The sequence below is a fragment of the Carcharodon carcharias genome, chromosome 14 (assembly GCF_017639515.1).
Source record: "Carcharodon carcharias isolate sCarCar2 chromosome 14, sCarCar2.pri, whole genome shotgun sequence".
In the NCBI taxonomy this organism is placed as follows: Eukaryota; Metazoa; Chordata; class Chondrichthyes; order Lamniformes; family Lamnidae; genus Carcharodon; species Carcharodon carcharias.
Window position 1 is genome coordinate 134,728,790 of NC_054480.1, and position 22,576 is coordinate 134,751,365.

Sequence of the window (22,576 nt, forward strand, 5' to 3'; positions counted from 1 at the left end):
ACCCAGATAGAGCTTGAGCCTGCCTTTGACAGGTGTGTCTGGTGACAAGGATATGCCCACCATCCTGTTTATCAAGGGAAGTGCCTTCAAGGCAAACAGTAACTTCCCAGAACAGAGAGCACAGATTGGGAAGTCACTGTTTGGAGAACTGTTCACTGTTTTCCATCCAATTGTTTCTCTTGTCTTTGCTTTTTCCAAGGCTGCTATTGGTTATTCAATACTTTGCACAAAGGGCTAATCTTGAGAGATGAGGTACTGAGTATCAGTAGACTACTTGAAAATGGAGGCATCACAGGCAAACATAATCCCTTTCTCACCCAACCTCCATTCCTGTGATCAGGAGCAGGCTTAATTTTTGCCCCCCTTTTTTCGATCCCAGGAGACAAATTGTTTAGATCTTATCACGGCCTGATCATCACAGACTGGAAAGTGGAGCTGAAATGTCCCTGATTGGTATGACTCAGTACAGCACTAACAGTGTACTGCTCCACCATTCTCCTGACAGTGTGTGGGTGTGCTACACCATCCGATGAGGGGGAGATGAACAGACTGGTTGTCATTGTCGGGGAGGTGGGGGTTACTTGTTGAACTTGTTGAGCCTAGAGGAAATACTCCTGCAACCCCTGGCCCACAAGCAGGGCTTTAATGGCACTTACCTCATGGATTCAAACTGTATGTCTGCTGTGGCTCAGTTGGTAGCACTCTTACCTCTAAGTTATAAGGTTCCAGATTCAACTCCCACTCCTAGGACTTAAGTGCAAAATTCAAGGCTAACTGTTCAGTGCAGTACTGAGGGAGAGCTGCATTGTCTTTCAGATGTAGTGTTAAACTGAGATCCCATCTGCCTGTATGGGTGGCTGTAAAAGATCCTATTGCAGCATTTCAAAGAAGAACAGAGGGGTTATCACTGGTGTTTTGTTCAATATTTATCCCTCAAATCAATATCATAAAAAACACAGATTATCTGGTCATTATCACATTGTTGTTTTTGAGAGTTTGCTGAGCACACATTGGCTGCTGCATTTCCTACATTACAATAGTGACTACACATTAATAAGCTTCATTGGCTGTAAAGCGCTTAGCGACCTCCAATGGTTGTGAAGGACACTATATAAATGCAAGTCCTTCTTTCTTCTTGCCTCCATTTACCTGCCAACCTTCCTGAGGCCTGGGAGATCCAGCCAACCTGAGTTAAAAATGGAAATGCATTGATCCTCTGCCCCTTGTCTGCTCTCCATTAAAACTGAGAGTGGGTGGATTTGAGCCAGGGTGCGTTGCTGCTTCAGATTATTTGCATTTTAATCTCTGGCACAACCCCTCCATGCTCATTTTTGGAAGTTAAGATTCTGCCCACCATAACGTGCAGCCTTCCCCTTATGGCTTTAGACATGCAGAATCTTTTGCAGCAGAAGTCTAACTTTTTCCTGTCCTCTCATGAAGGGGCTCATGTGTGAATCGAGTCATCCAGGCTCGGCAGTCGAGTGGTCACTGCGTGTTTTCTCAGCCACAGATGGGCTTTTGAAATTGTTGCCCGTCACCAGTTGACCAATTTTAAGCAGCAATTTTTTTTTCAAAATTGGACACTGCCTACAAGGTTAATTAAAGAAATGTGGCCACTCTAAACTGTTAATCAGGAATTTCAGAATGCCTAGATGGGCTAATTAAAAATCGGCCAGTTTGCAGCCTTGGATGGCTAACTTTGTGGCTGCAAAGCAACTTCACAGCAAACTCCCAATTCTGTACAAGCCACAAATCTGCACAATGGTCCCTGATTAGTAATTGGGAGGAGGAACTTTGGTGGATTTTCCTGACGCAGGCCCATTGAGAGTCCAGTACACTTGCTGAGATCAGCTAGTCCAGCACAAACCAGGTAATATCCTGGTTCTTTCTGACCTCCGTGGCTCATTGCTATGCTGCATGGTGCCTTCATCGTGTAATTGAAGAAACGAGAGAAGCAGTTCTACGTTCTGGAAGTGAGTGTCTGGAATTCGCTGCCAGAGGAGGTGGTGGAAGCAGGTACGATAGTGGTGTTTAAGAGGCAGCTTGACAAATACATGAATAGGATGGGAATAGAGGGATATGGACCCCGGAAGTGCAAAATGTTTTACTTTGACAGGCAATATAATCAGCACAGGCTTGGAGGGCCAAAGGGCCTGTTCCTGTGCTGTACTTTTCTTTGTTCTTCTTTGTTCCCTCTCACTTCCTGAATTGTTCCAAAGTACGAATCTTTGGCTAAGTCGTCTTGCATTAAAATTAGAATCTTCCAAAGTGAAAATCATAGAAGCTTAGAATGGGTACAGCACAGAAGGTCACCATTTATCCTGTTATGTCTGTGCCAACTCTCTGTATGAGCTATTCAGTTAGTCCAACTCCTCACCTTTTTGCCATAGCTGAACAAATTCTTTTCCTCTTCAGATAATTATCCAATTTCCTTTGAAAGGCACAATTAAATCAGCCTCCACCACGCTCTCAGGCAGTGCATTCCAGATCCTAACGGCTCGCTGTGTAAAATGTCTTTCCTCATGTCGCCTGTGGTTCTTTTGCCAATCACCTTAAATCTGTGCTGTCTGGTGCTTGATGCTTCCACCAATGGGAACAGTTTCTCTATCTAGTCCACCCAGACCCCCCATGATTTTGAACATTTCTATCAAATTTTCTCTCAACCTTCTCTTCTCTAAAGAGAACAGCCCCTGCTTCGCCAATCTATTCATGTAACTGAATTCTCTCATCCACAAAATCATTCCCTAGATATTGTCTCTACCCTCTCCAATGCCTTCACATAAATTCAAGTTTAAATTCAAGGTTTCCCCTTCTATAGAAAATCATATTGTACAAGGTCAGTAGATAAACAGTTCCTATGCCTCCAGCAAAATGGATAACAAGGGAGTGCAGCAGCTGATGAATAGGTGTACAGTGGGTTAGTGGCTATGTTCCTGGACTAATGCTCCAGAAAACAAGAGTTCAATTCCCACCACGGTAGTTAAAGTAACCATGGAGCTGTTGGACTTTCATTAAAAATCCCAACTGGTTCAATAATGTCCTTGAATGGAGGAAACCTACTGTCTTTATCTGTCCCACACCAATATGGTTGCTTCTGAAGCAGCCTATCAAGTTAGCCAATGTCAACAAATATTGACCTTGCCAGCAATACCCACATCCAAAGAATGACTAAAAACATGAGAAAGGAATATGTATTTTCAACAACAACAGAAAATAATATTTTAAAAGTCGTTAAATAAGTAACTTTACTCCCTGTGCGTTCGCCCCAACCAACATTAGCTGACTGGGAAAACAAAGACCTTTTTTGAAGGGACAAATCCAGATGATTTGAATTGAGACAACATTTGGACTTATCCAAATACATCTAAATTGATTGACTCTGATCTCAAATTCAGTGTTTACTCTTGTGTGTCAGGCAGTAAAAGCATGAATTGCATGGGTTTTTAGGTGGCATCCTTTTAAAAGGTCCAGGATTGGAGCACCATGTTTAATGCCTGACAATATGAATGTTTTTTGCCAGACAAAATGTTTGCATTGATTGTGGAGTTAAGTGTGACTGGAATAAATCTTTCTGAGTACAGTGAATTTTAATATGGTAATTATAAATGTAGAAATCCAAAGTTAGAAGGAAAGAAGGCCTTCTGCCTGACAGCTATGTACACAGATGTGCTTTGATGTCTTAACAGAGAGTTCTAACCCTTAGTAACGCTGATTTCATCCGTGGACAGAAGCTGCAGGCCCTGGTTGGCAATGGCAGGTTTCCTTGAAAAGTGGCCATAGATGCTTTTATGCAAACACACAGTTCACTCACCGTTGGTGGAAGTGTGAACTTCCCAGTGGCATCAGAGACCCAACCTTCTGTGGGTTTTACAGACAAATGCAGCAATCCCTGTTAGAGAATGATCATGGGGTGAAATGTGAGTGCGGGAGAATTACGTAAGTAGTACTTGCCCAAAACTGCCATTGCAGTGAAAAAAAATTCAGGCTGATGTTGACTATGTTCTGAGCCACAAGATCAGACTCATAACCAGTTGATCCTGATGACGTAGCTCACCAGACTCTGCTCGTGGTTGGACTGTGGAGCTTGCTACCATGTGGAGCAGTTGAGATGAACAGCATAGGTGTATTTAAGGAACTGAAAAAGAACTACAGAAAGCCTGTTCCCATTCGTAATTCAAATCACTCTTCAAAAAAAACCAAACGCACTCAGCTTAGGTCCTCCTCAGGGTTCGGTTGATCCAGGAGCCGAACTTGGGTGAAATGGGATTGACCATGCTTACCATTGCACTCTCCTTACCACTGGCCATTCACATTGATCTTGGTTATCTTCACCAGATCACCAACTTCTAGAGCCAGGGCTGCCTTGTTGTAGGCACTGGGGATCTGATTCTGGAAGGCCTAGGAAAAGCCCATCTATAGGCTGGGCAATGAGGCTCAGACACTGGACTGGGGGTAGGGCCCAAAATCTGGCTGCCCAGCTCCACAGCTCCCCGGCTGCTGCTAGATATGCACATAAGAGAGAAAGGAATAGAAAGATATGCTGATAAGGTTAGATGAAGTAGGATGGGAGGATCGAGGCATGTGTAGAGTGTAAACATGGCATGGATCTGCTGGGCAATTGATCTGTTTCTGTGCTGGGCACTCCATGCAATATTACATAACAATCAGTGTTGCTTGCTTCACCCAGAAAATACTCTGTGACTTGTTCAGCACTAATGGGTGCCCTAGCTGAGGCAGTTACTATACACCCTTAATCAAAGCTACTCCTTTTAAAGTTACAAAGTTCGTATAGCACTGAAACAGGCCATTTAGCCCAACAGGTCCATGCAGGTGTTTACGCTTGACACAAGCCTCCTTCCACCCTACTTCATCTAATCCTATTAACATATCCTTCCATTCCTTTATCCCTCTTATTTATCTAGCTTGCCCTTAAATGCAACTGTGCTAGTCACCTCAACTACTCCCTGTTGTAAGGTGAGCTCCACGTTCTGACCACTCCCTGGGTAAAGAATTTTCTCCTGAATTCCATACTGGATTTATAAGTGACTACCTTATATTTATGGCCCTAGTTCTGGTCTCACCCGCAAGTGGAAATATCTTCTCTTTATCTATCCTATTAATCCCTTTCTTGATCTTGAAGGCTCTATCAGTCCACCCCTCAGCCTTCTCTTTTCTAAAGAGAAAAGCCCCTGCCTGTTCAATCTTTCTGATAGGTATAACCTCTCAGTTCTGGCATGATTCTGGTAAATCTCTTTTGTACCTTCTCCAGTGCCTCTATATCCTCTGTATAATATGGAAACCTCAGTGCTCCAAATGTAGTCTAACTAAGGTTCTATACAAGTTGCTTTTTAATTCCACATCTCCAGAAATGAACCCCAGTGCTTCATTTGCTTTGTTTTAAATGGTCTTATTAAACTCCGTTGCTACTTGTAATGATCCGTTTAACTGTACCCCAGGTCCCTCTGTTTGTCCACCCCATTTAGATGCTTAATTTCCAAGGAGTATTTGTGACCTCCTTATTCTTCCTGTTAAACTGTATTACGTTGCATTTATCCCAATATGATCTGATATTGTTAAATCTTATGTCAGCATGTCAGAGTCGGATTATGCCTATGTGGGCTTTAAGAGATATGGTTCGAAAAAGCGTAACCCCTTATTACTGAAGGCCTTTTGAAAAGACATGTGAAACATACAGCCAACACCACCTCGTAATTCATAAAATCTTCATATTAGGGACATTTCCAATGTACACTGTCTTCCAGTCTGGCACTAAGTGACAGCCACTTCACTGATGATTACAGAAAGACTCATATTAACAAGGTAACACCAATTAAATCCCTCATAATTAACAGTGGACTGTTCTGTGCTGCTGGATAAACAGTAATTAGGCAATTTGCATCCATGTTTGTCCTTCGCTGGAGGGGGGAGATGACAAAAAAGAAATGCCTCTCATTGCAAACTGAAGAAAAACCTAAGGCCATTTTTACACCAAGATGCAAACCCAAGGGACTATATTTATTAAGCAAAATGATTAAAAAAACATATAGCCCTTTGAGTATAATGAGCCCATGTAATGAGATTGAATGATTTTAAAAAACTAAATAATAAATTAAAATAAAACCACCATTCAACGATTCTGTGCCTCATTATTCTGGCATCTAGAATTGATGGGATTCTCCTTTTAGTGACTGTGTGTTGGAATTAGAGCATTTTTTTGTGTTACATTTGGGTTAGCTAAAGTAAGGTAAATTCAGTTTTGCTTTGATATACACTGAATCAAATTTTGCCCATGATGTATTTTTGGTGTCGTGATGTGTCTTTGTTCCTTGTTGATGATATCAGAAGAGCTCTTGGCATCTAAAAAACCTTTTTGATTTATTTTGTTGAATGCTAAACAAAGCACAAAATTAAATAGAACTGTATATCTGATTGCATCTTCTCATTGCTTTGGCCTAAAAACATTTCCACATGTGATTGTGCATGTGATTGTGCTTCGTCTGAATAATTTTCCCAATTGGAGGTTTGATTTAACTGTAAAGCTGGAGGCTTGTATTGTAACAGGAGACCAATTTTTGTGGTTGGGTACATAAAAAAAACCTCTCATAAGAAGAAAGCAATGAGAATCGTGGCTTGTGGCAAAGTCACAGGTAGAATTCATTGATGCCAGAACAAGGGTTGTTTCTCCATTTACTCAGAACTTTGTTCTGAATGGAGGTTGTTTTTATCCTGTAATGTTATGTTAGAGTTTGAGAATTTAGAGATGCCCTTTTAACACCAGTGAGGTACTAATGTCACAACTTAAGCAACTGACTAGATCTGGGGCACCCTAGTCCGGCAATCAGCAAGATTGAATTTGTAAAGCAGGAGGAGCCATTAATTGCTTTTGCTGCTGAAGTTGTTTTAAACGTTAATGAATCTATTCCTGAATTATTAAATATTGGATTTTATCAAGGAAAAGTTGAACATACGAAGAAAACAGTTTTGAACTATCAGGAGGAGTAATTGTCACTGCCCTTGACATGAAAGCAACAGTTGACTGAGTGTGGCATCAAGGAGCATGGGTAGAATTGAAGTCAATAGGAATGAGGAGGAAAAGTCTGCCTTGGCTGGTGTCATACCTAGCACAAAGGTGATTGTGGTTGCTGGTGTCCAATCAACTTAGTCCCAGGATGTCGTTGCAAGAGCTCCTCAGGGCAGTGTTCTAGGTCCAACAATTTTCACGAATACTTTTCCTTCATCATAAGCTCAGAAGTAGGGAAGTTTCCTGATGATTGCACAGGGTTCGGTTCCATTCACAACTCCTCAATAATGAAGCAGTCCGTGCTCGCATACAGCAAGATAGTCACCAGGGAATCCAACAGGGAATTCAGAAGAAGCTTCGTCACCCAAAGAGCAGTGGTATATGTGGAACTCGCTACCACAGGGAGTGGTTGAAACAAATAGCATAAGATGCATTTAAGGAGAAACTTGACAAGTTTATGAGGGAGGGAATAGAGTGTTACAATGGTAGATTTAGATGAAGAAAGATGTGAGGAGGATCAAATGGAGCATAAACACCAGCCTGGAGTGATTGGGCTGAATGGCCTGTTTCTATGCACTATATCCTATGTAATCCTAAGAAGACAACATACAGATTTTGACTTCTAAATGGCAAGTAACATACACGTCACACAAGTGCCAGGTCACAACCATCACAACAAGTCAGGAGTGTGATGGAGTACCCCACATTTGTCTGGATGCGTGCAGCTCCAACAACACTGAAGAAACTCAGTACCATTCAGGACAAAGCAGCCCATCCACCACATTAAGCATTCACTCCCTCCAAAACTCACTGTCCTCGGCCCAACCATCTTCAGCTTCTTCATCAATGACCTTCCTTCCATCATAAGGTCAGAAGTGGGGATGTTTGCCGATGATTACACAATTCAGAAGATACTGAAGCAGTCCATGTCCAAATGCAGCAAGACCTGGACAATATCCAGGCTTGGGCTGGCAAGTGGAAAGTAACATTCATGCCACAGAAGTGCCAGACAATGACCGTGTGCAACAAGAGAGAAGCTAATCATCTAATCTCCTTCAATATTCAATGGCATTACCATCACTGGATCCCACACCATCAACATTCTGGGAGTTACCATTGACCAGAAACTGAACTGGACAAGGCACATAAATACTATGGGTACAAGAGCAGATCAGAGACTAGGAATTCTGTGGTGAGTAACTCACCTCCTGACTCCCCAAAGCCTGTCCACCATCTACAAGGCACAAGTCAGGAGTGTGATGGAATACTCTCCACTTGCCTGGATGAGTTCAGCTCCAATAATACTCAAGAAGCTTGACACCATCCAGGACAAAGCAGCCCACTAGGTTGGCACCACATCCACAAACATTCACTCCCTCCACCACGTACGAACAGTGGCAATAGTGTGTACCGTCTACAAGATGCACTGCTGGAAGTTACCAAGGCTCCTTAGGCAGCACCTTCCAAATCCACGACCACCACCATCAAGAAGGACAAGGACAGCAGACATATGGGAACACCACCACGTACAAGATCCCCCTGAGGCCAAGTGCACCATCCTGACTTGGAAATATATCGCCGTTCCTTCACTGTCAAAATCCTGGAACTCCCTCCCTAACAGCACTGTGGGTGTACCTACACCACATGAACTTCAGCAGTTCAAGAAGGCAGCTCAAGGGAAATTAGGGATGAGCAATAATTGCTGGCGTAGCCAGCGATGCCCACATCCCATGAATGAACTTTAAAAACCCATGGCTGTAGTGTGTACCATCGACAAGATGCACTGCAGCAATTCAGACATACAAATTAGGAGCAGGAGTAGGCCATTAAGCCCCTTGAGCCTGCTCCATCATTCAATAAGATCATGGTTGAACCGATAGTGGCTTCAACTGCACCTTCCACCTACCCCCGATAACCTGTGATTCCCTTGTTAGTCAAGAATCTATCCGCCTCTGCCCTAAAAATGTTCAGTGATCTGCCTCCACCACCCTCTGGGGAAGAGAGTTCCAAAGATTCACAACCCTCTGAGAGAAAAAATTTCTTCTCATTTCCATCTGAAATGTGAGACTGCTGATTTTAAACTGTGTACCCTAGTTCTAGTCTCTCCCACAAGGTTCTTTCAGCATCCACCCTGTCAAGCCCCCTCGGATCTCATATGCTTCAATAAGGTCACCCCTCATTCTTCTAAACTCCAATGGATACAGGCCCAGCCTGTCCAACCTTCCTTCATAAGGTAACCCCCCCCTATCCCAAGTATTAATCCTGGAACTCCCTCCCTAACAGCACTGTGGGTGTACCTACACCACATGGATTTCAGCAGTTCAAGAAGGCAGCTCACCACCACCTTCTCAAGGGAAATTAGGGATGAGCAATAAATGCTGGCTTAGCCAGCGATGCCCACATCCCATGAATGAATTTTAAAAACTCATGGCTGTAGTGTGTACCATCGACAAGATGCACTGCAGCAATTCAGACATACAAATTAGGAGCAGGAGTAGGCCATTAAGCCCTTTGAGCCTGCTCCACCATGAACCTTCTTTGAACTGCTTCTAATGCATTTATATTATTTCTTAAAAAAGGAGACCAAAACTGTACACAGTACGCTAGATGTGATCTCACCAATGCCCTGTACAACTGTAGCAAAACATTCCTGTTTTGATATTCCATTCCCTTTGCAATAAAATACAACTTTCCATTTGTCTGCCTAATCACTTACTGTACCTGCATACTAACTTTTTGTGATTCATGTACCAGGACACCCAGATCCCTCTGTACTTCAGAGTTCCTCAATCTCTCTCCATTTAAATAATGTGCTGCTTTCCTATTCTTCCTGCCAAAATGGACAAGTTTACATTTTCCAACATTATACTCCATCTGCCAAATTTTTGGTCCGCTCACTTAACCTGTCTATGTCCCTTTGCTGACTCCTTATGTCGTCTTCACAACTTACTTTCCTACCCATCATTGTGTCATCTGAAAATTCGCCAAGGCACCTTTGACAGCATCTTCCTGACCCTCTACCACCTAGAAGGACAAGGGCAGCAGGTGCATGGAAACACTACCAGCTGAAAGCTCCCCTCCAAGCCATACACCATCCTGACTTGGATCTGCATCGTTGTTCCTTCGCTGCCACTGAGTCAAAATCCTGGAACTCCGTCCCCAACAGCACTGTGACATGGACATGGACTGCAGCGGTTCAAGAAGGCGGTTCACCATCACCTTCTCAAGGGCAGTGGGGATAGACAATAAATTCTGGCCTTGATGGCAATGTCCACATTCCATGAATTAAAGAAATGGGATAGGAGAAAAACAACAAGAAGCAAGACTCATACATTTGTACCTACACATTCCTTCTTACGGTAGAGCACAGTCACAATCCATTTGAAATAAAGGTAAGGTTTGTTTGAGGGAACATAATTTTTATGTAAAATGCAAAAGAGAGAAGAAATGTAAAAAGTAAATGTAAATAAGAATATTTACCAAGATCTCTAGAGACATCTAGTGCTATTATAAAGCAAGGCAGATTATTTATCCAGTTTTCTCTTATAAAGGTGCAATAGTTGTTGCCTCAATCACACCCTGAGCAGAGAGATTCTTTGCTATAATTTTAAATTACTGACTCCGCATCACCAACTCCACAACCAATATCCTAAATACGCCTGTTGATATGACAATCTAACAGAAATATCATAAGAAAGGGAATGTAATAATGTTACATTGAGCCCTATTTAATGAATTTTACTAATTTTCTTTTACATTGTAATTGCAAAGTTATCTTCTTCGAGTCCTTGTCTTCAACGCTCCCTTCACTGGATCTTTAGAAAAACAATAGAGGCTAGATTTTTCACCCATTGATAATATGAGGCTGGAATATCTGCTAGTATTGTTTGATGAATGATTAGGTAAGTAGGGGCTGTTGAAATTTTAATATTGCATTAATAGGTTTCTATTAATGCAAGCAAGTCTAACTCCGAATTATTGAAAATTGAGGCTAAGGCTAAAATAACAATTCTAATGTTGGCAGATTTGGGAAGGAACTGGCTAGGTAGTTGGCAGTACATACAGTTGAGGGGTGTGATAGATGCAATAGTGCATAATATTTTTCAAACTTTGGAAGCTGGTGATGTAGGCTGTAGTGGTTCATCTACAGATTAGGATGGGAATCGCGTAAGGGGCAGAGAGGAAGAAGAGTTTATGAAGTGTGTTCAGGAAACCTTTCTGGCCCAACAAGGAGGGAGGCACTGCTAGATCTGGTTCTGGGGAATAAGGTGGGTCAAGTGGATCTAGTTTCTATTGTCAGTAGAGGAACATTTAGGGGACAGTATCATGTCATTATAAATTTAGGCTAACCATGGAAAAGGATAATGTGCAAACCAGCATAAAGAAATAATTAATTTGGGGTGGGCCAACTTCAATAGGGTGAGAATAGATCTGGCCCCAGTAAATTAGAATCAAAGATTGGGAGGCAAAACTGTAACAGCATAAGGGGCTGGAAAGAGGAGACAGTTTGGATACTGTCAAGGTCCATTGCCAGAAGGGGAAAGGGTAGGACAAACAAATCCAGAGACCCCGAATGACAAAAGTGATAAATAATAAAATAAAGCAGAAAAAGGCTGCATATGATAAATGTCAGGTGGATAATACCATTGAGAAAGTTTGTTGGGTGGGGGAGGGGAAGTGAGAAAAATTAGAAGCAAAGAGAGAGTATAAGAAGAGACTGGCAGCGAACAAAAAAGGGAATCCAAAAGTCTTCTATTGGTATATAAATAATAAAAGGTTGAAAAAGGAGGAATGGGATGAATCATGGACCAAAAGGTGGAGTTATATATGGAGGCAGGGAACATTGCAGAGGTACTAAATAAGTACTTAGCATTTCTGTCTTTACCAAGGAAGAAGCTGCTGCCCAAGTCATTGTGAAAGAAGAGATAGTTGAGACATTGGATGGGCTAAAAATTGATAAAAATGAGGTATTACATAGGCTGGCTGTGCTTAAAATTGATAAGTCACCAAGACCAGATGAGATGCATTCATGGATACTGAAGGAAGCAAGGGGGGAAATTATGGAGGCATTGGTCACAATATTCCAATCCTCCTTAGATATAGAGATGGTGCCGCAGGACAATTAATTTAATTTGGTGGTGGGAAAGTTTATAGAAACAATAATTCGGGACAAAATTAACTGTCACTCAGACAAATGTGGATTAGTTAAAGATAGCCAGCATGGATTTATTCACTGTAAATCAGATTTAATGAACTTGCTTGAGCTTTCTGATGAGGCGTCAGAGAGGGCTGCTGAGACTAATGCAGTTGATGTGATGTACATGGTCTTTCAAAAGGAATTTGATAAAGTGCAACACAACAGGTTTGTCAGCAAAGTCAGAGTTCATTGTGTAAATGGGACAGTGGCAGCATGGATATGAAGTTGGCTCAGTAACAGGAATTGAAGAGTAGTGATGAATGGTTGTTCTTCGGACTGGAAGAAGATAAATAGTGGGGTTCATCAAGGGTTGGAGCTAGGACCACTTCTTTTCTTGATCCTAAACTTGGGTGTATAGGACACAGTTTCAAAATTTGTGAATGACACAGAATTTAGCAGTGTTGTGTACTCTGAGGAGGATATTAATAAACTGTGAGAGGACATAGACAGGCTGGTGGAATGGGCAGACAAGCGGCAGATGAAATTTAATTCAGACACTTGTGAAGTGATTCATTTTGGTAGGAAGAATGGGGAGAGGCAATATAAAATAAAGGGTACAATTCCAAAGGGGTTGCAGGAGCAGAGGGACCTGGGGGTATATGTGCACAAATCATTGAAGGTGGCAGGACAGGTTGAGAAAGTGGTTAATAAAGCATATGGCATCCTGGGCTTTATAGAAAGGGGCATAGAGTACAAAATCAAGGAAGTTATGATAAATGTGTATAAAACACCGGTTTGGCCTCAGAGGTACTGTGTCCAGTTCTGTGCACCACACTTCAGAAAAAATGTGAATGCAAAAGAGAGGGTCGTGAAGTGGCTTTGCAAGAATGGTTCCAGGAACGAAGAACTTCAATTATAGAATAGATTGGGGAAGCTGGGGTTGTTCTCCTTGGAGAAGAGAAAATTAAGAGGAGATTTGGTAGAGGTGTTCAAAATTATGAAATGTTTGGACAGAATAGATAGGGATAAACTGTTTCCATTGGCAGAAAAATCAAGAGGACACTGATTTAAGACAATTGGCAAAAGACACAATGCGGCATGAAGAAAAGCTTTTTTACACAGCGAGTGATTAGGATCTGGAATGTACTGTCTGAGAGTGTGGAGGAGGCAGATTCAATCAAAGCCTTCAAAAGAAAATTGGATAATTATCTATAGAGAAAAAAAAATGCAGGGCTACAGGGTAAAGGCAGGTGAGTGGGAGGAGCTGAGTTGATCTTGCAGAAAGCCGCCACAGATGTGATGGGCAGAATAGCCTCCTTCTGTGCGAGACCAATTATATGATTTTATGTTTCTAGTGTTGTACATTCCTATGCTCCAATTTAGATATTGATGCTTTGGCAACCATAAATTGCAGTGAATAATCTTAAACACAAAACATTACCATAGGAAGAAATTTGATAGTATAGAATTTATCTAAATTGGGCATACACGAATGCTCATGGTTTAAGTGACACTTTCCATAGTCCTAATAATTATTTATTAACTTTGGTCTTCCAAAGTATTACAGTGAGCTACCAAATAACAATTAATTTTATGTTGAAACGAATGATTAGCAAGTGAAACAGTCGTGTTAATTATTGTTCTTCATCTGAATCTGTACTTTGAATTTTTTGCCTAGATTGTCTGTTCCAGACTTTATGTTGGTCTTTTTAAGGGTTAGGGGCTCTCTGTGACTGATTTTTCTGCCGGGAGTGAATGTCTCAGACCGTTAAGTCTTTGCAGTTCAAAGTATCCCAGGCATAGACTGCATTTTATCTGTCAGAGATATACCCTGGAGCCTAACTAGCAGTTCTCCCATTATTAAATTGCTCCTTGGAAGCATATATCTAACTCGAGAATATATTTTAAAAATAGGCCCATGTGAGTGCTATTAAGTATAACACTTCAAGAGACACTGTTGGTTTCTAGCAGAGGTTATTGCCTGTGGGTTACAACTAACATAAGCTCATACAGTCATCTGGTGCTCCAAAATGAATAGAAGAACTCAATCAACAGATTGAACATTTCATTCACTAACCTAGGGACAGGCTTGTTCCCTTGTCTCCTGCACTGTTCTTTCATAATTGCTTGCCCATAGATGTGTAAGAGAGGCCTGAAGCAGCAGGCCAATATTCTCACCCCTTCTTGTGAAGAAACACATTGACACTCTTTTCTAAAATGCCCTGCTGAGATGTGTAAACTGAAGCTCAACTGGCATCCTGGATGGATCTGACAGTCAAAGCTTTACGCAATTTTTAAAACATACACTTGCATTGACCTTTTATTTAACGTTCTATATAACACTAGAAATAAGTGCAGATTCCTTCCAACTACTCTAGGTTCTTCCAATCTTGGCCTCTTGTACATTGCTGATTTCCTTTGCCCCACCATTGTCAACTATGCCTTTAGGCTTCAGGGACCTAAGCTCTGGAATCCCTTCTCTGCCTCTTTCTCCACCAATTAAGACACTCTTTAAGCCATCTTTGACCATCTGCTATTTATTAAAGGCGAGAGAGGAAAACAAGGGAATTTACTGACCAATTAAGCCTAACGTTTGCTGTCGGGAAATCCTTACAGCCCATAATTGAGGATAAGGTGACTGAACCACCCAGAAAGTTTTCAGCCTATCAGAGAGAGGCAGCTTGGATTTGTAAAGGGATGAATCCGATTGAGGTTTTTGGAAAGGTGATTAAAGTGGTGGAGAGAGAAATGTCTATTGACGGGTTATTTATTTGGACTTTCAGAAGGTACTTGATGAAGTCCCTCACAAGAGACTGTTAGCTCAAGCTGCCATTCATGGAATTGAAGGAAAATTATTGAGCTGGTTAGGAAATTAGCTGGGCAGAAGGAGACACAGTAGGAATTTTGTTTTATTCATTCATGGGATGTGGGTGTTGCTGGCTAGGCCAGCACTTATCACCCATCCCTAATTGCCCTTTAATAATGGGCAGGTACGCCATTTGGCAGATTTGACCAGTGATATCCTGTAAAGATCTGTGTTGGATCCTCATCTATTCACTGTATTCCTTAAAGACTTAGATGATGTTGATATGGGGATAGAAAATCACGTAGAAATGCAGCATTGCAGATAGCGTAAGTGGAAGCATAAAATTGTGAAGCGATATTGTTGTTCAATTGGATAGACGTAACCAAGGCAGAAAGATTTGCATTTATATAGCACATTTCACAACCTCCAGACATTTCAAAGCACTTTACAGCCAATGAAGTACTTCTGAAGTGTAGTGTTGTAATATAGGAAATATGGTAGAGTATCTGTACCCAGCAAGCTCCCACAAACAGGAATGTGATAATGACTAGATAATCTGTTTTTGTGATGTTGATTGAGCAACAAGTATTGGACAAGATGCCAGGGCTAATGCTCTTGTTATTGAGGGAAACTGCTGATCTTGTGGAACTTGCAGTGTGCACAAAGCTTCGGGTTTCTATAGGAGACTTGACTATTTAAGGAAACTAACTGTCTGGCAACGGCACAAATCGAAATGTTCAGAGAAAGCCAGAACTTGGGTAGCATGAGTATTTACCCCTTTGATGGATCTAAATAAAGAATGCCTGTCACATTTCCTTCTGAAAAATCAACCATTTGCTCTGTGTGCAGGGTTGTGGAAAACCAAATGATCAAGGTGCAGAGAGCACAATGAATAACTTACCTCAAGGGCTGAACAACTTGGGCAGTAAGGTAAGAGCTTGTAATAACTTAAGAAAATAACAATAAGATATAGAGTAAAAGACTTCCATCCACGCTCAATGAAACCCTATATACACACAGATTTCCAGTAATACACCCATGGTTAGGTATCCCTCTGTGAATTCAGTAGGCACATGGAGTTATTAATATGAAAGTTTAACTCTTTTTCTCTCCACAGATGCTGTCTGCCCTGCTGAGTGTTTCCAGCGTTTTCTGTTTTTATTTGGGAAAAGTGCTGGCACTTGTTTAACAAGACTCTAGCTTGAGTGAAAGCCTTCAATAGAGCAAGAGAGGAGAAAATCAGATGGAAGGAATGATTGCAAGAATTGGTACAAGTCCTGTAAAATTGGGATGGGACAAATAAGAAATAATAAAAGGAAGGAAATAAAGCCCTTTCTGTATGTCACCCTGCAGGTAGAGATGGTGTTCTGGCTGCTTTCCATGTTGGCAACCCGTGACAAGGATGACATGTCGAGGACATTGCTCGCCATGTCCAGCTCCCAGGACAGCTGCATCGCCATGCGCAAGTCTGGCTGCCTCCCTCTGCTCATTCAGCTCCTGCACGACAGTGAGAGGGACTCGGGACCGAGCAGGAATGCCAGCAACAGCAAGGAGGCCCGAGCCCGTGCCAGCGCGGCGCTCCACAACATCATATACTCCCAGCCCGACGAAGGGCAGGCCAAAAGAGAAATGCGCGTCCTGCACGTGCTGGAACAGGTGCGCTTGTACTGTGAGACGTGCTGGGAATGGTTGGATACTAACAAACAAGGCAATGGTCCAGAATCTAACAACAGTAAGTAAATAACCTGACGTTTTCATTAGCCCAACTAACTGACCTGGGCTAGTTTGGTTCCTGCACGTCATTCATTGTTTCAGCTGGAACTTTTACTCGTGTTAATTTTTGGATGAGGAGAGGTTAGTTGCGGCTCCTCCTCACTTGAGTAAAAAGTTACTGTTTGGCCTCACGTTTAAAGCAAGGAGAGAAATGCTCACTATCTTTGCAAGCCTATAAATGCAGACTGGGTTGAGGAAAGGAGCTTTAAGGAGCAGTGAAAATGGGCAGGATTTTCCTGGTGGTGAGCGGGGGGGGGGCAGGGTCCACTCGCCGACGCTTAAAATGATGCGCGGTGATGTCGGATGGAACTCCCAATGTCACACCGCGTCATTTAAAGTTTCCGGTAGGCGGGGGCTCAGCAAAATCAGCTGTGCGCCCACCGACCTGTCCATGGTCAATTGAGGCCGTTGACAGAGTCATTTAATGATTTAATGGACCCGCCCGTCCAACCTTAAGGTTGTCGAGCAGGCCAGGAGCCCTGGCGGGAATTAGAAAAACCATGAAATCTCATCCAACGGCGGGTTGAGGTTTCATGTGGGTTTTAAAAAATTTTATTAAAGTTTTTGTAAAAATTATGGGCATGTCCCAACTCACGTGACAGTGTCACAAGGGGGAACATGTCAGGAAGTTTTTTTTCTATTTTTAATTTTTGTCACAGATCAGCCGATCTCCCTGAGGCTGCACTTAGTCTCAGGGAGATGAGTGCGCTCTTTCGTGTGCATGTGTGACAGAGCACACTCTCGATTTAGGGATTCCCCCCCACCTGCACAGGGAACGCATAGCGCTTCCGTGTGGACGTCATACTGGGCGGGCTTTAATTGGCCCACCCATGTAACATGGCGCCGTGTCCCTGATCGGGGGCGCCAATCGGAGGCACGCCTGCGCTCCCACACTTCAACTTCGCCCCCGATGGGGGGAAATCCTGCCAAATGTGTTGAAGTAATTGCATGGTTTTGTTGACAAGATGCTATTGTGGGGAAGATTAAATTAATTGTCCCATGTTTCACCATAATACCTAAATCAGCTTGTAAATGCTATTGTACTCAGATCTAGAGAAAACACTTATGACCCATACAGGTACATGGTCTTCTATTTACTTATAAATATTGCTGAAAAGAGAGACAATCTGTCAAAGCTTTTATTCTTGCACTCATCAGGACAGATGCACGAATGCCAAATTTCAAATTATCACAACAATTTATACTAAAGGAGAAAAGGGTGCTGATGGCTTGGAAAGTTGACTCTGATTGGCTGAGGTGGTGTCATGGAGAAAGCAACAAGCAAGCATTCTCCATGGCAATATCTTAGCCACTCAGAGTCAACTTGCCAACCATCCCTTTTCTCCTGTCGTATAAATTGTTGTGATTGTTTGAAATTTGGCATCCTTGCATTTGTCCTGATGAGTGCAAGATGAAAAGCTTCAGCAACAAGCCTCTTTTTTTTAGCAAGTTTCAAGTTTTGTACTGCCAAGCGATGGTTATTTATAAATACCTGGTTGAAAACTCTGTGTTGAAGTGAATCCCGTTGTATACATAAAACAACATTGTGATTTTTTACAGTGCTGGCATTTTTAGCTGAGATGAAACAAATTAACTAATTGGAGGCTGGCACCTTTGCTATTGTCTGAAGCTGTTCAGTCTTGATGCACTAGCCGGGATTTACCAGTCCCGCTAGCCATCTGACTAAAAATTGCCGTCGGAAGTCAACAGACCTTTAGCTAATCAATCAAATTTTCTGTCCTGTCCGCTATGATTCCTATTGTGGGCAGGACTAGAAAATCCCAGCCACTGAGTTTCATTAATTGGTTTAATGCTTTGAGCACTGATCTTTTTTTTTTATTTTGCAGCTTTTCAGATCTAAAATCCTGCTTTCTATTGGCTTTTGAAACTCAAGCTTGTAACCCTTCATCATTACCAGCTGGCATATCTCACCCTTTATTAGAAATGCAGAAGTTTTGGTAGAGAAGGAGGCCATTCAGCCCATGTATTTTGTTTGCTGCTAGCTCTGTGTCAGAGCGGTTAACTCCAGTCCTATTTCTTCATTCTTTTCTGGTACCCTTTAATATGATTTCTCTTTACGTGTCCATCTAATTCTTTTTAAAATGTTGTGCCGGATTTGGCTTCGCCATCCTAATTAGTTCCTGCTTGGAACCTTCATTTACCTTTCAGTTAATTTTCTCAATATAAGAAAATGACCCTAAGATAAAATTCTATAAATTTACGATTCCAAAAGCCACAAAGTTACATCTATAAAGGCAAATGATAAATAATTTAAAGTACCTTTGTGTAGTGATTATAGTACTGGACTAGATTGTGAGTCCTAATCTCACCAATAGCCACTTGTGAAATTTAGTTCAATATGTCTGGTAATTTGTGGACTGACACTAGAACATAAATGACTTTGAGTGCTGATGATTGTTGTTAAGAACCTAACTGATCCACTAAATTCTTGCTGAGAAAGGAAGCTGCTATTTCTACTGTACATCACATAGGATATATGCACAGAACAGGCTATTTGACCCAGCTAATGCACGCTGGCTTTTATGCTGTATTCAAGCCCCTCCCATCTTTCCTCATCTAAATCTAATATTGTATCCCTCTATTCCCTTCTCCCTCAGATGCTTGTCTAGATTCCCCTTAAATGTATCTATACTATTCGCTTCAACTACTCCCTGTGGTAACGAGTTTCGCATTCTCACCACTCTTTGGCTAAAGAAGTTCCTTCTTAAATTCCCTATTGGATTTCTCGGTGACTATCTTATCTTGTAGGCTCTAGTTATGCTCTTCCCCACTAGAGGAAACATTCTCTCTGTGTCCACTCTGTCAAAACCATTCACTATTTCAAAGACCATTATTAGGTCATCCCTCAACCTTCTGTTTTTGCAGAGAAAGGAGTCCCATTCCATCAATCCTTTCCCTTTATGTATATGTATGTGTCTTCAACACTATGTGGTTGACTCTTAGTGGCCTCTGACGTGGCTTAGCAAGATCCTGAGCTGTAAACCACAATCATTGAGCAAGAAGGGCTACCACCACCTTCCTACTGCAACTAAGACAGCCAGTGCAATCTTGGCAGTGTTGTCCATATCCCAGCAACAAGTAAAAATAAATCAAAACCATTAACAATGGGTCTAAACATCTCCTAAGGAGTACTTTGTAAAAGCTATAATCTTTCCCACCACTGATCTAGTAGGTAAAGGAACTTCTCAATGTAGCATTACGTTATAAGAGCAAGAAAATTACACAGTACATGGAATTTAAAGCACATAAGAAGACCATCTGACCCAACTGGTCCATGCCAATGTTTACGGTCCACACAAGTCTCCTCCCACCATAATTCATCTAACCCTATCAGCTTACCTCCTTTCTCATGTAATTATCCAGCTTCCCCATGATGGTGTCTATGCTACTTGCCTCAGCTCCATGGTCTGTTATAATCTAGCTGATCTCAACAAGTCACTTGGATGAGCCAGGGGAGGGTTATTGCCACTTGTAGAACTGTACGAAACAAGAAGTTAAGAAAAGGAGGCAAAGAAGTCAATTAAGGACAAAAGCTGTAGCTGGATGCTGCTGAATTTCAAATCTAAGTGCTCTGCTCTTCTTTTCCCTTATAGTGCCACTACCCATTGAGCCCCAGATCTGCCAGGCAATGTGTGCAATAATGAAGCTGTCTTTCGATGAAGAGTACCGGCGTGCCATGAATGAACTTGGCAAGTTGCAAAAATTGTTATTTAACTGTTTCTTTGATGTTCTCTCGGTGTTCCCATTAATTCTCCATTTTAGCTGGTGGTAGCCTGCAGAGGAGAATTTGGTTTTGAGACCGGATTTTATGGATCATTACAAAGAAAAAAGTCCTCACCCTTCTTGGTGAGATGGAAAGAACCTAAAGTTCAAGCCTAATGTTGCCATACAAATTTGAGCTCACTCATCCATGTCACACAGACTGTACACAGAATGTAGTTCAGGATATAGTAAGAAAATTATACCCACTGGGGATTTATCAGTGGACTAGAGTTGCAGCCAGGGACAGTCGTTTTTGTGGTGATAACAGTTTGCACTTAATTGTGCTTTAATGGAGCAGACAACCACAAAGTGCTGCATTTGGGGTGATGGGTGTTGGGGTTGGGGGGAGGAGCAGGGTAGGTGATGGACACAAAGAAAAGAACGAAGCAGTTTAGGGGTGATGAGTGATGTCAAGGTCACAGAGGTAGGTTTTGAGAAAATCATGAGAAATTTAATGAGATGGAGGTTTTGGGATGAGTGTGGTGACTGAAGGCCATATCACTGGTGGTGGGGCAGAGCAAGAGGGGGACAAATAGCTAATAGGTTTTGCTTTAACAAAATGGTCTACATGGGGCCTGAGCAGAGTCCCTCTCTGTCTCTCCACAGATTCACTCAGCAGAAATGGAAGCTAACATGTTGACACTTTTTCTTTTCTACTTTGGAGAGGAATTTTGGGTCAAAGATACGAATCTACTACTGTCTTACAATGGGGAAAATTGTGCATCTAATGACTAAGGTCTTGATTTCATATCACTGTGATTCTAAGTTTGACTTCAAATGCAAATGGCCACTCAAATCTGCCAGCCAACAAACATGAAGTGTTCATTCCCTTTTCACTTCATCTATGAGGCCAGAGGCTTCACATAGATTAATATGCCTACAGAATGAGACCATTCAGCCCATTATGCCGCTGCCAGCTCTTAGAAAGAGCAGCTGTGCTTAGTCTTATAACTCCACTTATTGTCCTTAACCTTTTATTCGTTCATGGGATGTGGGCGTCGCTGGCTAGGCCAGCATTTATTGCCCACCCCTAATTTCCCTTGAGAAGGTGGTGGTGAGCTGCCTTCTTGAACCACTGTTGTCCATGTGGTGTAGGTACACCCACAGTGCTGTCAGGGAGGGAGTTCCAGGATTTCGACCCAGCCACAGTGAAGGAACAGGAATATATTTCTAAGTCAGGATGGTGAGTGGCTTGGAGGGGAACTTCCAGGTGGTGGTGTTCCCATGTACCTGCTGTCCTTGTCCTTCTAGATGGTAGCAGTCGTGGGTTTGGAAGGTGCTGTCTAAGGAAGCTTGGTGAGTTCCTGCAGTGCATCTTGTATATGGTACACACTGCTGCCACAGTGCGTTGGTGGTGGAGGGAGTGAATGTTTGTGGATGGGGTGCCAATTTAGTGGGCTGCTTTGTCCTGGATGGTGTCAAGCTTCTTGAGTGTTGTTGGAGCTATACGCATCCAGGCAAGTGGAGAGTATTCCATCACACTCCTGACCTGTGCCTTGTAGATGGTGGACAGGCTTTGAGGAGTCAGGAAGTGAGCTACTCACCACAGGATTCCTAGCCTCTGCTCTTGTAGCCACAATATTTATATGCCTGGTCCACCTCAGTTTCTGGTCAATGGCAACCCCCTGGGTGTTGAGAGTGGGGAAACTCAGTGATGGTAATGCCATTGAATGTCAAGGGCTGATGGTTAGATTTTCTCTTGTTGCAGATGGTCATTGTCTGGCACTTGTGTGTCATGAATGTTACTTGCCACTTGTCAGCCCAAGCCTGTATATTGTCCAGGTCTTGCTGCATTTGGACCTGGACTGCTTCAGTTCCTCATCCTCAAGTACCTGTCCAACTCTATTATGATTTTTTATTGAATCCGCTTCCACCACCTATTACGGGAGACAAAATGTTTCATCAAAAGGAGAAAAGACAATATTATAAATTTTATTCTTCAGAAGCACTGTGATTGTTAATGAAAGGTAATGTCCTGCAAGTGTAAGTATGTCTTGGGATCAGGAACCTATCGGCCTGCCTGCCCAGTTGAGGGAGAGCATAATGGTGACTGTCA

General features: G+C 42.2%; 1 protein-coding gene across 1 annotated transcript in view; it reads left to right on the top strand.

The window, feature by feature from the left end:
• Positions 1–22,576, top strand: part of apc2 (APC regulator of WNT signaling pathway 2) — a 102,634-nt gene that overhangs the window by 63,943 nt on the left and 16,115 nt on the right. Inside the window, exons 8-10 of the mRNA XM_041203913.1 lie at positions 15,814–15,894; positions 16,318–16,696; positions 20,352–20,447. Of these exons, the coding sequence (XP_041059847.1) occupies positions 15,814–15,894; positions 16,318–16,696; positions 20,352–20,447 (556 nt within the window). The remainder of the gene's footprint in view (positions 1–15,813; positions 15,895–16,317; positions 16,697–20,351; positions 20,448–22,576) is intronic.